This window comes from Chionomys nivalis, chromosome 2 (genome assembly GCF_950005125.1).
Source record: "Chionomys nivalis chromosome 2, mChiNiv1.1, whole genome shotgun sequence".
NCBI classification, from domain to species: Eukaryota; Metazoa; Chordata; class Mammalia; order Rodentia; family Cricetidae; genus Chionomys; species Chionomys nivalis.
In genome coordinates this window covers 122,411,138-122,423,538 of record NC_080087.1, presented here as the reverse complement: position 1 = coordinate 122,423,538, position 12,401 = coordinate 122,411,138, and the positions used below count along the sequence as shown (strand labels likewise).

Sequence of the window (12,401 nt, the reverse complement as noted above, 5' to 3'; positions counted from 1 at the left end):
CACAGCCCAGGTGGTCCCCAACCCTTAGTTTTCCACAGCCACAAAAGGTTGCCATGGCCTACACTGCCCAGGAAGCCTTCCTGACTAATGTGAACAGAAAAGGGCTGACTGGGGCAGAGCAGCCTCACTCACACACAGTGACTGTAATGCAGATACACACGCTCTGTGGCAGAGGCTCTGGGGGCTTCACAGGGGCTAGCAAGACCAGCTGCCAGCAGTACAAGTGAGATGCAGAAGGTAGACGGGGCGTACCAGAGTCTCCACTCCATGCTGTGACTCAGGCAGCCCTGCCTACCTGCACAATGGAGACCAAAACAGACTGCATCCTGCTGGTCCCAAACTGCTCTGCTCCAAGCAAACAACCCCCTAACCTCAGAATGCCCTGCTTTCCAGAAGAGAGAAAGAAAAAAAAGAGGGTGTGTCATTCCTGAGCAGGGGCTGCTGGGAGAATCTACAGGGAGTAGAGAGAGGAGGCGGCCGGCTCTGGACATCTGGAGCCACCCCAGATTCTGCCAGCAACTCTAGGCTCCCAGAACTCAGGCAGCTTCTGGCCTCAGGCCCTCTTCTCTTTCCTCCTGCCAGGCCCTGCCAAACTCAGGCCTCTGGGCCGTGTGGGCCAGCCCCAGCCCTGCTTCTCCATTCCTGGCAGGAGCATTAGAGGCCACTGCTTTTCTAATAACGTTATGACAAAGGAGCAACTTCACAGAAGTTCTGGGGTGTGGAGTTGAATTCAGCCCCAAGGTGGAAGGAAATGCCTAAGAGCTGCCTTTGGTTCCAGGGGTACCCCCGCCCCCCCGACATACACTCCACCACCACAGTCTTTGGCAATCTCTCCTCTTTTTCAAGAGTAGCCACTTCTTTGTTTGGGGGTCCTGTGTTAGTTTTTAGAAAGGAGGTCTGTTTCCACTGAAGTCACCCTCTAGGAGGGACAGAGAACATTCACACCATCCTTTCCTGCATCCTCCCGGCCTGGGGCCATAGGACAGTAGTGAGGACCAAGGCTGTTCTACATGTGTGGTGCGCCACCAGCAGAAGACACAGACCTGCCCAAGGTAGACGGGCACTTGAAAGCAAGCGTAACTGAGTCATTTCAGCTCCCTTCCCTGTCACTGCCAGGATGGCAATGGGAGCTCGCTCTGCGGAGGGGCTGCGGTTGAACTAAATGGTCTCCAAAGAACAAGGAGACTGCGGGTCAAAGTTTCCCTTTACAGAAGAGGGAAGACCCCCACATTGCACTTCCACAGGGCTGACCATTCCCAGAGAGTGGTCCGTGGCACCAGCGGCCAGTCAGGGCACTCAGTCTTAGAAGACAGTGTCTCACTGTTGTTCCCTTGGCAAGACCACAGCTAACCCAGAGTGCCTGGAGAGCTCTTTCTATGAGAGGGAGCCTGACACAGTAGAGAGAAGAGCCTCATTGTTCCTCAGCCAAGTGGTGACTCTGGACACCAGCTGACAGCCAGGGCGAGAGAGAGAGAGAGAGAGAGAGAGAGAGAGAGAGAGAGAGAGAGAGAGAGAGAGAGAGAGAGAGAGAGAGCTCTCACATCCTCCAAACTGTATAAACATCCAAAGGGACCCTGCTCCCTGGGCAGACTTCACTAAGGATTCCTTAGTCTCCTGGCCTTTCTCTCCAAGCCTTTGCTTGCTACATGCACACAGGCAGAAGTTCTCTCCTTCCTCCCTCCCTCTCTCTCTTTCTTGTTCTCTCTCTCTCCCTCCCTCTCTCTCACACACACACTGAAAGAGACAGATAGATAGACACAGAAAAACGAGAGAGTGTGTGTCTTAGCCCCACAGGGCCAGAGGAAGCCATCAATGGTTCTGGAAGGTTCTCCCCAGCAGGCTTCTGCGTACTGAGAACTGGCATACTCTGAGGGTAAGAAAGTGGCCTTTCAACACATAATGCCCTGTAGCCAGTCCTGGGTCGGCTCCTCAGGGCTATTTCACCCGGGGCTGACTGGCACCTGATCTTCCCTAGCACCTTATGAAAACAGGTGGTCACCACAGCCTGACAGCTGCCACATACACACAGGAACGGTGTTGAGTCAGCCCCACCCTCACTGCCCCCAGGACAACACTGTGCCTAGGGGAACAGTTCTTTGCCCAAAGTGCTCTATGGGTCCCAAAGCTAATAGCATGCATGTGCGTATACATATCTGTATATAGAGGTTGATAAATGTTTGTGTGTGTGTGTATACACATTCATACAAACACACACATACTGCCACTCTTCAGAGTCACCCAGATAAATAACCAAAGTCACACAGTGTCACTACAGGCATCAACACAGACCTCTCCCACAGACCCAGATACTGGTCGCTCCCACCCCCACAGACCCAACTCTTCTTTCCAGCCTTCCGGTTTCCAAAAGACTGGATTCCTCAGCTCCCGATGGTAGGACAGGGTATCCAGCTTCATGCCCAGGGCTCCAGAAGTAAGGGGATCCAGGATGGAAGCCACCTGCTGGGCCAGGGCACTAGAAAGCCACACGCGATCACACTAGCAGCTCCAGGGCAAGCCATGCCAGCTCCCCCCGGGACAGGTCCATTGTCCCATAACCCGAACAGGACCCTGGGCCCAGTTTAACACTACATTCCCCCACTGCTGGGCCAAGAAAAAGGCAGAGGGGAGAGAAAAGAGAGGGAAGGACAACCTGTCAGAGCCATCTTCCGAGTATTAGGGGGCTGCAGCAGAATGGTCCATAGGGCAACAGACACGGCACTGCCCTCAGGATTTGAAGATGCCTTTGCCTGGAGCTGCTTAGGGCTGTGACATTGGAGAAGGCTGGGTGCATGGTCTCCTCCCTGTTACTCCTCCAGGCAGGAGTGAGCAGACAAAGGATGAGAGCCTAGCAGCCCGCATGTCACAGAGGCTGGGACACTGCTGGCAGGGTCCTAGACTAACAGGGGCATGATGGAGCACTAGCACACCTGTGGCAGGTTGTAGCACCATGCCACGTACACACGGCGGGTTTTTCAGACTGAGAATGTGGGTTCTGAACAGTGGAGGCACCATATGGGCACAGGCAAGATGAGGCCACGGGTCCTAGCACGAGAGGAGTGAGGCAGGGACGGGGCCACCTCTTCCTGTCTGACATGTGGTGGTCCCAGGGACAAACACCGTTCTGAGTCTTGGCCCTGAAGCTCAAACCATCCCACCTGGGGTGGCTAAGAATAAGCGACTGGGCACCTCACTGGGAAGACCAACATCTCCACCGGGCACTCTGAAAGTTCCTCTAATTACTTCCGACCTTGTGCCCAGCAGACAAGGCCAACTAAAAGCCAAGCAAGGTGGGGGGGTGGGGCTAAGGGAGGAGAAGGGAAAGCAGGAGAGGGAGGAGGATGAGGAAGGGAGGAAAAGCAGAGCCACCTTATAGGAGAGTAGGAAGGCAGGAGAGAAAGGAATGTGAGGAAGGTTTGGGCAGAATCTCCTGGGCAAAGAGGATCAGAGGGAAGCTGGAAGCTGAAGCAAGGGTCCACAGCGACAAGGAAGGAGAATCAGAGGAACCCACCAGAGATGGAGGCGGATCGGAGCCGGTGGAGAGGAGAGGGTCGAAAGGTGCCACTCTGCCTCAGGCCCTGCAGTCTGGCATTGTACGCTGTCCACCCACACCCCAGGGGAGCCGGCAGGAAGGGGAGGCACCAGGCATAGAAAGCACCCCACCAATGCCACGGGGGACAGGGAAACACAGAACACATGGAGAATGCGGGGGGAGGGGGCAAGGCATTAAACAACATGAAACAGAACAAAAACAAAGAAAAAAAAAATCAGGGTTAGTCATTGTTCTGACCCCAGGATAGGGCTACACATTGGAGGGGAGTGGGAAGGGACGGAGACGGAAAGACAGGGTAGTCCAGGGCCTTTGCTCCTCTGAAGGGCAGATGGTTTTCCTTCCTAAGTCCAGTAGCAGCCTGGGACCTAGAGACCTCGGTCCCTGTTAGCCTGCACGTCACTGTGAAAGTCACCCTAGGCCATCCAAGAACCTCCCTTTCTCTCTAGGTCACCCATTCCCTTCTGAACCGAGGATGGTTTACCAATTTAAGACCTAAGGTCACACCCCTTGCATTCCTTAGCCCCGTGGTAATTCAATCACATTATCCTCTTCCCCTGGAGCCCCTCGTTCTTTTAGTTGCTGCCCAAAGCCACTGTACCATGAGTAGAGGTCTTGGGATAAACTTCCAGGGCGCTGTAGAAGGCCTTGCTGTATTTCTCTGTCCTCACCTTGCTGATTAGCAAGCTACCTTTATATCTCAGGGCCTGCGCCAGAGGTTGGTACTTCCCGTGGGCTGCCTATCTGGCCAGCACGTGCTTCATTGCTCCCAGCCTTGTTAAACTCATCCCTCTCCCCTTAGTTAGAATCTGTTAGTGGCTGTTACAATCCTGATCCTCACAGAAGCCTCCCGAGCATCTTACACTGAACTCCCTCTAAGTCAGCCCCTCCCAAGCTCTCATGCCATCCAGGAACACCTCTGCCATTCAGTTGTGGGCGACAAGGACCTGTCTTTGTTCTTTTCTTTTCCTCTTACATTCCACATCTAGTTGATCTGGACATCTTCCTGGCCGAATGTTCTAAATAGTCTGCCATTTTCCTCCCATCTCCGCACTGCCATGCCAATCGATACACAGCATCGGCCTCCGAAAGGACCTCCCTCCTCCCATCTTGGCCATACAGATACTCTGGGAAGCCAGGTGATGTCACCATTTGGACTAAATCCTTTCGAAGGCTTCTCAGAACACACACACACCAAAACTCCAAGTTCTTCGGATCACCTGCCAGCCCAAATTCAAGCTGGCTCCGTCCCCATTACCTCTTAGAGCTCGTGTGGGTCACTGTGCTCCAGCCACGCCAGGCATGCTCCTGCCTCGGGCGCTTTGCACACAGACTGCTCCCGATAACGCAGTCCCTCACTGCCCAGGGAAGGCTTTCCTGACCATGCCAAGCACCATTCATCTTCCACTTCCCCCTGGCACATCTCTGCTTTACTTCTAAAGCACTTAACCTTCCACTTAAAATATTATAAAAGTTTAGCGGCCAATTCTGCCATGAGGGTAAAGGCTTTATTAGTCGTCGACATTTTCCCAGATTCTGGACTACCAAACAGCCCAGATTAATGCTCGTGTTGAATGATAAACTTACTGGGCCTTGACTTCAATCCTGTATGCAGAATGAACTATCAAAGCTGTTCCTGAATCCAAACCCTGAAGTTTAATGCCAGGATTTCGCTCCATTTTTCTCCAGCCTCCTCACTTTTGTGAAGAAGTATCTGAACTCTTAGATGATCCTGCATGGTCACCGGGTTCCCAGGCTCCTTTTCTGTCCATCACTTTCTCCTCTCTCTTCCTTCTCCTCCTTCCATCTTCGGTCCCTCTCATCTCTACCTTAAATCACGCCCATGGCGCTCACCATTCCAGTTTCCAATGCCTTGTTCCCCACCTCAACAACCATGCTGCCCCCTTTTATCATAAACCACTCCAAAGAGTAGCTGGCAAGCTGTCCTCACTCCTCTCCCACGTCCTCCGCAGTCACTCAGTGTCTGGCTTCTGTCACCAGCACTCAACTGAAAATATGCCTTTGAAAATCTCTAGTCTACCCATTGGCCAGCCGGACGGGTTTCTCCCTCACCCATCCCCACCCATGATTCCACCCTTTCTCCTTCCTCTCCTTTCCCATCTCAACTCTGCATGGCGCACTGCACTGGGCTCCCGCCACCACCCTCAACACTCACAGTGAGATCCTGCTACGCCTTTATCTCCCCGTGGTCATTTTCCTGAGTTCTCATTCTTCTCCATGCCTATGCCACAGACTCCCTCCAAGTTCACAGCATGCATTAACCTCCACCTGTGGGAGAAGATTCTAGAATCTACAGCTTTTCAAACCATACACCTCTATACCTGGAGTGTCCCCATTGCCACAGCAGAGCCCTGCGTCCTCATCTCCTAACACGCCAGCCGCCTCCCCCCTCACCCTGTTAAAAGGGCTACACGCTTCTGTTCACAAAGCCTTCCTAATGCTGCGATCCTTTAAAACAGTCCCTCATGTGAGGACCCCCCAACCACAAAATTACTTCATTGCTACTTCATAACTGTAATTTTGTTACTGTTATTAATCATACTGTCAATACCTGATATGCAGGACATCTGATATTCAACCCCCGTGAAAGGGTTGTTCCACACCCAAAGGGGTCATGACCCATAGGCTAAGAGCCACTGCCTTAGACCATCTTGAACATCCCCCTCCCCACTGGTCCTTGTAAGTGCATTGGTTCTGCCCCCTTAGTACCCATGGCATCAGCTAGTCTCTTCCATGACTGAGGTCAGTACTCCAGTCCAGCGCTCCATCACCAGGGCTATCCGGTGAGCACCGAGTATCTTCCAGGTCAAAGTTACTCCTGCTTCTCTGCCTTCCTGCTGGGACCCACCAGACGTACCTCCAGAAATACCACTCTGCCTGTGCATTGTTGTCCAGACTAAATCACTAATGATTTCTTGTGTCACTCAGCACATCCAATCATCTTGGTTTGAAATTTAAGAACATCCTGCGACAGGGTGGCAGCTGCCTTTTCTGCTCCATAGCCACCTGCCGTTCTACAAACAAGCCGTACGCTCTCCTGAGAACCCACTCTACACAGGAACCTCGCTCTTTCAAAGCTGTACCCAACCATGACTGAACCGTACACGGCAGGCCACTAGCCGCTACCTCCCAACGTCTCTAGACAGTAATGACTCCAATTCTCCCTCGTGGGATCACTTCCATCGCTCTTATTACAAATAACTGCATCCTAAGATTCTAGCTCTCTCCTGAACCCGACTCCTTAGGGATAAGATGTGCATCTATCTTCTAGTAAGGACTGAAATCTCCACCTCAAGAAGCATCAGGTATAGATACAACCAATCACAGAATCAGTAGCAGGAGATCCTCAGACTCTTATTTCCTGTTCTCATCTTACTGACCTGGCAAGAATGTCCAACCCAATATTAGATGACATTGGTGACAGCAGATGTCTAGCTTCATTTTGCTTGTACTATAGGTCTGTAGTCAAAAAAAACTACATGCCACTACATTTTTGGAGCTTAACACTGAAATAAGAAGGGGGGTGGGGGTGTCCAAACGGAATGAATTAGGACACAGTACTGGGGCACGGAGACCAGCCAAGGAGGAAAATGAAAATCTGGAGAGTAAACGAGGGAAGGCACAAGGTCAAGGGAGCCTCTCCCTGAGATCTGAGCTTCTTAATGCTCTAGCTTCCTGCAACAGAATGGAAAACAAGCAGAGAGCAACAGCACTGGAAGTTGCTCCCCCTGGCTCCCAGAATGCTCTATGCACTGGATCTTCCTGTGCCTTGCCCTGCATAAGCAATGAAGAGCCACAAAAAGGGTGCTAAGGATACTGTGAAAGCAGAGCCTTCCAGATCAGGAAATTCTGTTCCTGACAGGGCATGGACCGAAGGGGGAACTTTATAGGCCTGGTGACCAGATACAACTGTCCTCTCTGCAGCTCATCTTATTTCCTGACTGAGTTACTTGTAGTTGATGGAGATTGGTAACAGGGTAAGGGAACAGAGACTTGGTGCCAACGATATTCTTATTCCTCCCTGTGACTCTGCACCAGCCAACACCTGAGTGGCTACAGAATACAGACGTTGACAGTGAAACCTTTGGAAGCTGGGAGGGGAGAACCTGATTGGAGACCCATTCCAAGAAGACCCTCCTCCTAGACCATTAGCAAGCTATAGGGCAGGGTTCCAGTAGGGGAAGAAAATTTATCTTGCCCCATCCATCTAGAAGTTCCTGGGATCAGCTCATTGTTACACTGGGGTGTCACAGTCCTTCGGCACCCTGCCACCACTCAATAAAACATTGGGAGAATGAGACAGCAGAGGAACTTGGGGGGCCCTTCCTCTTTCTGAAGTAAAGCTGATAGGGGATAATTGCAGCCGATAGAGTGAGCAAGAGTGTGGCCACAGTCAGGTGCCCCATCTGGATCTCCACACTGTATTTTGCCACAGAGTCACAGGGCTTCAGGTCTGGGGCCTTGAGGCTCAGGTAAAGCAGAGGTAGCAGTCTGGAAGGAGCAGCCCTCCTGGGAGTCGAGGCCCCAACACTAACATTTTGTTTTTGTTTTTTGTTTCTTGAGACAGGGTTTCTCTGTGTTACAGGCTGCCCTGGAACTCACTCTGTAGACCAGGTTCTGCCTCCCAAGTGCTCAGATTAAAGGCATGTGCCACCACCACCAACGGTCACTTCTTATGGTAAGAATACTTCTACTATGGCCCACTATCAGCTGATAAAAAGTAGAACCAAGGGTGGCGAGTCTCTGCTCTGAAGTTCAGGAGCAGAGTGTCCCCACCCCCATACCCAGCCTTGGGCCCAACCCGAGAGCCAATGGCCAGCTGAATGCTTCCCCAAACCTACATCCATCCTTTCCAAAGAGGGCGTCTCCTCCTGCCTTGCAGCTGGCATGGTGACTCAGCTGCCCCTAAATTTAGGGAAAGGAACAGAGGGCAGAGCCAGCTGCCTGGCTTCCTCTTCTCCCTAAGATACCCCACCCTGTCAGCAGAGCGACTGGGCACAAGACTCACCTCATCACCACAGTCCCTGGGCCATACCTATCTGAGCTTCATCTCACAACCAGGGAAAGCATTTTGTCAGGTGCAGGATTTCCCAGGTGGGAAATCTTTGCCGAGGGAAGCATCGCAAACTGGGGCTGTGGGTTATGGTATCCCATGCTTGTCCCTCCCAACAGGGTCCCCCCCCCCCCTCTCTCTCTCTCTCTCTCTCTCTCTCTCTCTGTCTCTCTCTCCACCCACACAGAGTGGGTCTAAGCAAGAGCAGAACAGCTGAGCTAGGACGATCTTAGCCTCACAAGGACGAGACTCCTAAAGTCCCCATCAGGGTGAACATCAGACACTCACTGTTTGTTTCAGGGTCCTCTCATGAGCCTTCTGGGATGAACTCAGAATGAAATAACATCTAAATCGCATCTAAAATCCTTCTCTAGCCTTAACCACCGTCCCGAGGCCCTGAACTGTGAGGACAGTGAACATTTTAGCAGCTGCAGAGTCTCCTCTCTGCTTAAAGCCTCCATCCCCTAAGTCACTGCCTCCAGGAGGCTGTCCCTGATTGACTTAGTTGGTAAGCTTCATACTGGGACCTTGGCTCTGCTCTGTTTCTGCACAATTTATCCTCTGTTAGAACCATCTTTGTACTTATTTCCTGATAAAACTGCAGACTCCCTGAGGGCAGGCATGGGTAGATACTACCTTTGAGTTCCAATGCCTGGCTTAATAAAAGATCTATACAGAAGGGATGGCTGTGTGAACATTCCCAAGACCTCCCCAGGCTAAAAAAAAATACTGACAAAGGCTCTAACCTATGCTGCGCCCACCTCTCCCCGAATAGACCACAGAGACCAAACAGGGGAGGGGATGGGGAAATGGGGAAAGGTTTCCCAGGTCTCATGTCTCCAAGGCTGTTTGTTACCTGCTACCCGGTGAGCTACCAGCCCTTCCAGGTTCAGTGGTTCCTCCTCTGGAGTTCGGGAGGGGTCTGAAGTAGTTTCCTTTGGTGGGAGTTGAGGCTGAGTGACGAGACCAGGAAGAGAGGTTGGGGGCTCTTGAGGCCCCGCAGAACTATGGGGGCTTGGAAGGAAGGCAGAAGAGGCTGGGCTTTTTGGACGGAAACTCTGGTTGGATCCAGCTGGACGCAGCTGATAATCGTAAGGTGAATAAGACCTGCCAGAAGAGACCAGCTCCGGGGCTCCCAGGGAATGCCCACTAGGGATATAGCCAGATCGGGACTGGGTCAGTGGGTGGGACTGGCGGGAAGAGCCCAAGAGGGGCTGGGAAGCAAGTGGGGAAGCCCCTGGCCAAGCCCCAGGGACACTCTGGGACTTATGAAGAGGGGCAGCCACTGAAGTGGGCTCCAAGTCCAGCATCAGCATATTAAGGGCTTCGATGGACTGCTCGATCTCCTGCTGGGAGGCTGCCCTCGGGAACTCTGGGAGAGTAGGTATAGGGGTTTCTGCTGACAGCTGGGGGCTAGGCTTGCTGCTGGCAAGACTCTGTAAGGGGGATCTTTCCTGCTGTCGGGGAGGTGGGTGAGGCTGTTGCTGTTGCCAAGAATTCAGGCCCCTCTGCACAGCCTCTCGGCTGCTGCCCCCACGGGCTGGAGCTTGGGGCAGCTGGGGCTCCACATCTGGAAAGGACTGGGATCGGAACAGACCACTGGGGTCATAGCCACAGTGGGCACTGGTCACTTGTGACCAGGCTGGGTGGGGTCCCTCACGTTGGTAGCCAGCTAATCCCTCCTGAGCTGAGTAGGAGGGCCGAATGGGGGCCGAGTGACCACTGTGGGGTACCATCCGGTTGGCAGACTCATAGGGGTAGCCTCCACCATTGAGCATGGGTTCTGTGGAATAGGACTTGTCCAGACCATTGGTCAGTGGGGACAGAGTCTCTGGGTATCCACCTTCGCTGGTGTTGGTGACCCCATCCAGGGAGGACAGCGTGCCCATGCTGCCCCCACTCTGCCCATCCTGAACGGGCAGCTCATCATCCAGAATGTCCGTCTCCCGCTCAGATGCCAGAGCCCCACCGTTGACGTGAACCTGGGCTGGGACGATGTGGCGGCCAGGGGAGGACACAGTTGGGCCCCCAGCTGGGTGGGACCTGAGTTGCTGAGCCCGGTACATGGCGCCTTGCTTCTCTCTGTCTACACCAAAGCCACTTAGCAGGCGATCAAGCTCCTTCTTCTCCTGAGGACTCAGAGAAGCAGGGGCAGTAGCAGCCCCAGAAACAGGCTCATCGGTCTTGTCTGTCTTGGTGGAGGCTGTGGAGTTGCCAGAGTCACTGCTCACAGACAGTGTGTGTTCCACATGGTTAGGAGTGGCTGACAGGGCAGGCCGTGCAGTAGTGACAGGCCCTGAGCTGCCATTCAGGGAATCCTTCTTCTTCACTTTGGCATACAGACTCCCATCCAGTGGCCCTTGAGTATGACCCACCACTTCTGCAAGGACGACAAAGGAGACAGCAGGCAGCACGTCAGCAAAAGGCAGTCACACTCATTAGTGATAGTCCCCCCAAAAGAGCTAAAGGCTCCCATCTACTGAGCCCCAAATCTCTCCTCACTACCCTGAGAATAGCAAAGGGAAAATACGCCAGCCCCTAAAAATTTTGCTCTCAGCTTCAAGTGAGGTACAGCGTAAGACGGTGCAGACTGGCCCAGGCCAGTGTCCAGATGTGACATACATCACAGCTTCCAACCCAGAGCAGCACAAATTATTCCACGGGCCTCAGCAACCTTCTTTTTAATATGAGGGCAAGAGACGAGGGAGATGGCTCAATGGGGAAGGCACTTGCTGCACAAGAATGAGGAGCTGTGTTAAATCCTCAAGCACTCACATGAGAAAAAAAACAAAAACAAAAACATAGACAAAAACATCCTTGGGTCAACCAGGTTAGACAAACTGAACCGATAAGCTACAGGTACAATGAAAGACCTTGTTTCAAATAGTAAGGTAGAGAAAGACTGAGGGGAGGAAGAGATACTCAGTGTTTATTCTGGCTTCCGTGTACACACACACACACACACACAAAATAATGTAATAAAATGAAGACAGTAATTAAATCATGTTGAATCACAGAAGACAACCCCTATTCACTGAACTCAAGACCCTTCCAACCGAATGAACCAACGCCCTATAGCAGCTCACCCACTGGGTGCCATGACTTCTCTTACCATAAACATCATTAATTCTGAAAGGGGACATCCCGAGTCTACTCAGCCCCTACAGTACCCACTTCAGGAAGCTTCTTATGCTTTCCAGCCCTAGGAGTCCTGCCCTGGGTTAGAGGCAGCAGGGCCAGAAGAGACATTACCTCAAACACAAGCATAGGGAAGGTTTAAGTATGGAGACCTAAAGACAACCTTCAAGCAGAAGAGCCAAAGAGAGTCCCTGAGGATGGCAGGGGGTATAAATACAATCATTCCCTTCATAGAGGGGAGCTGGAGAGTTCCGGGAGTGGAAGGGCACTGGGCAAGATCCACGCATGCTCAGTGCTGGACTGGGCAAAGAGGCCGGAGTCAAAGTTAAAGGCAAACCAGACCTAGCCTTCCACAGTGTGGTATATAGCTCAATACAAAGAATTTTCCAGAGCAGTCCAAACAATGCCATTCTTCCCTCCCACTCACATTTCCAGAAGTTTCCCCATATTTCTCACAGAGCAATGGTCCATCCTTGTGGACCCGTAGTCTGTGACCAGCAGGCTTAACTCAGAACATATAGGCCTCTAAAGAAGGGAAGGAGGGGCAAGGTGGGGCTGCAGGAGGCTCCCCAAAATAAGCACTCAGATGTCTGAAGCTCCCAGAATGGGAAGGTTGGACTTCGATGCTCCAGCAGTACCCAT

The 12,401-nt window shown here is 52.4% G+C and overlaps 1 protein-coding gene across 9 annotated transcripts in view; it reads right to left on the bottom strand.

The window, feature by feature from the left end:
* Window positions 1-12,401, bottom strand: part of Tns1 (tensin 1) — a 222,497-nt gene that overhangs the window by 33,389 nt on the left and 176,707 nt on the right. For 7 of the 9 annotated variants that reach the window (XM_057762193.1, XM_057762194.1, XM_057762201.1 and 4 more), the window contains 2 exons: window positions 9,478-11,001; window positions 3,509-3,595 (listed from right to left, as the gene is read on the bottom strand). In XM_057762193.1, the coding sequence (XP_057618176.1) occupies window positions 3,509-3,595; window positions 9,478-11,001 (1,611 nt within the window). The remainder of the gene's footprint in view (window positions 1-3,508; window positions 3,596-9,477; window positions 11,002-12,401) is intronic. The other 2 variants (XM_057762195.1, XM_057762196.1) reach the window with 1 other exon arrangement.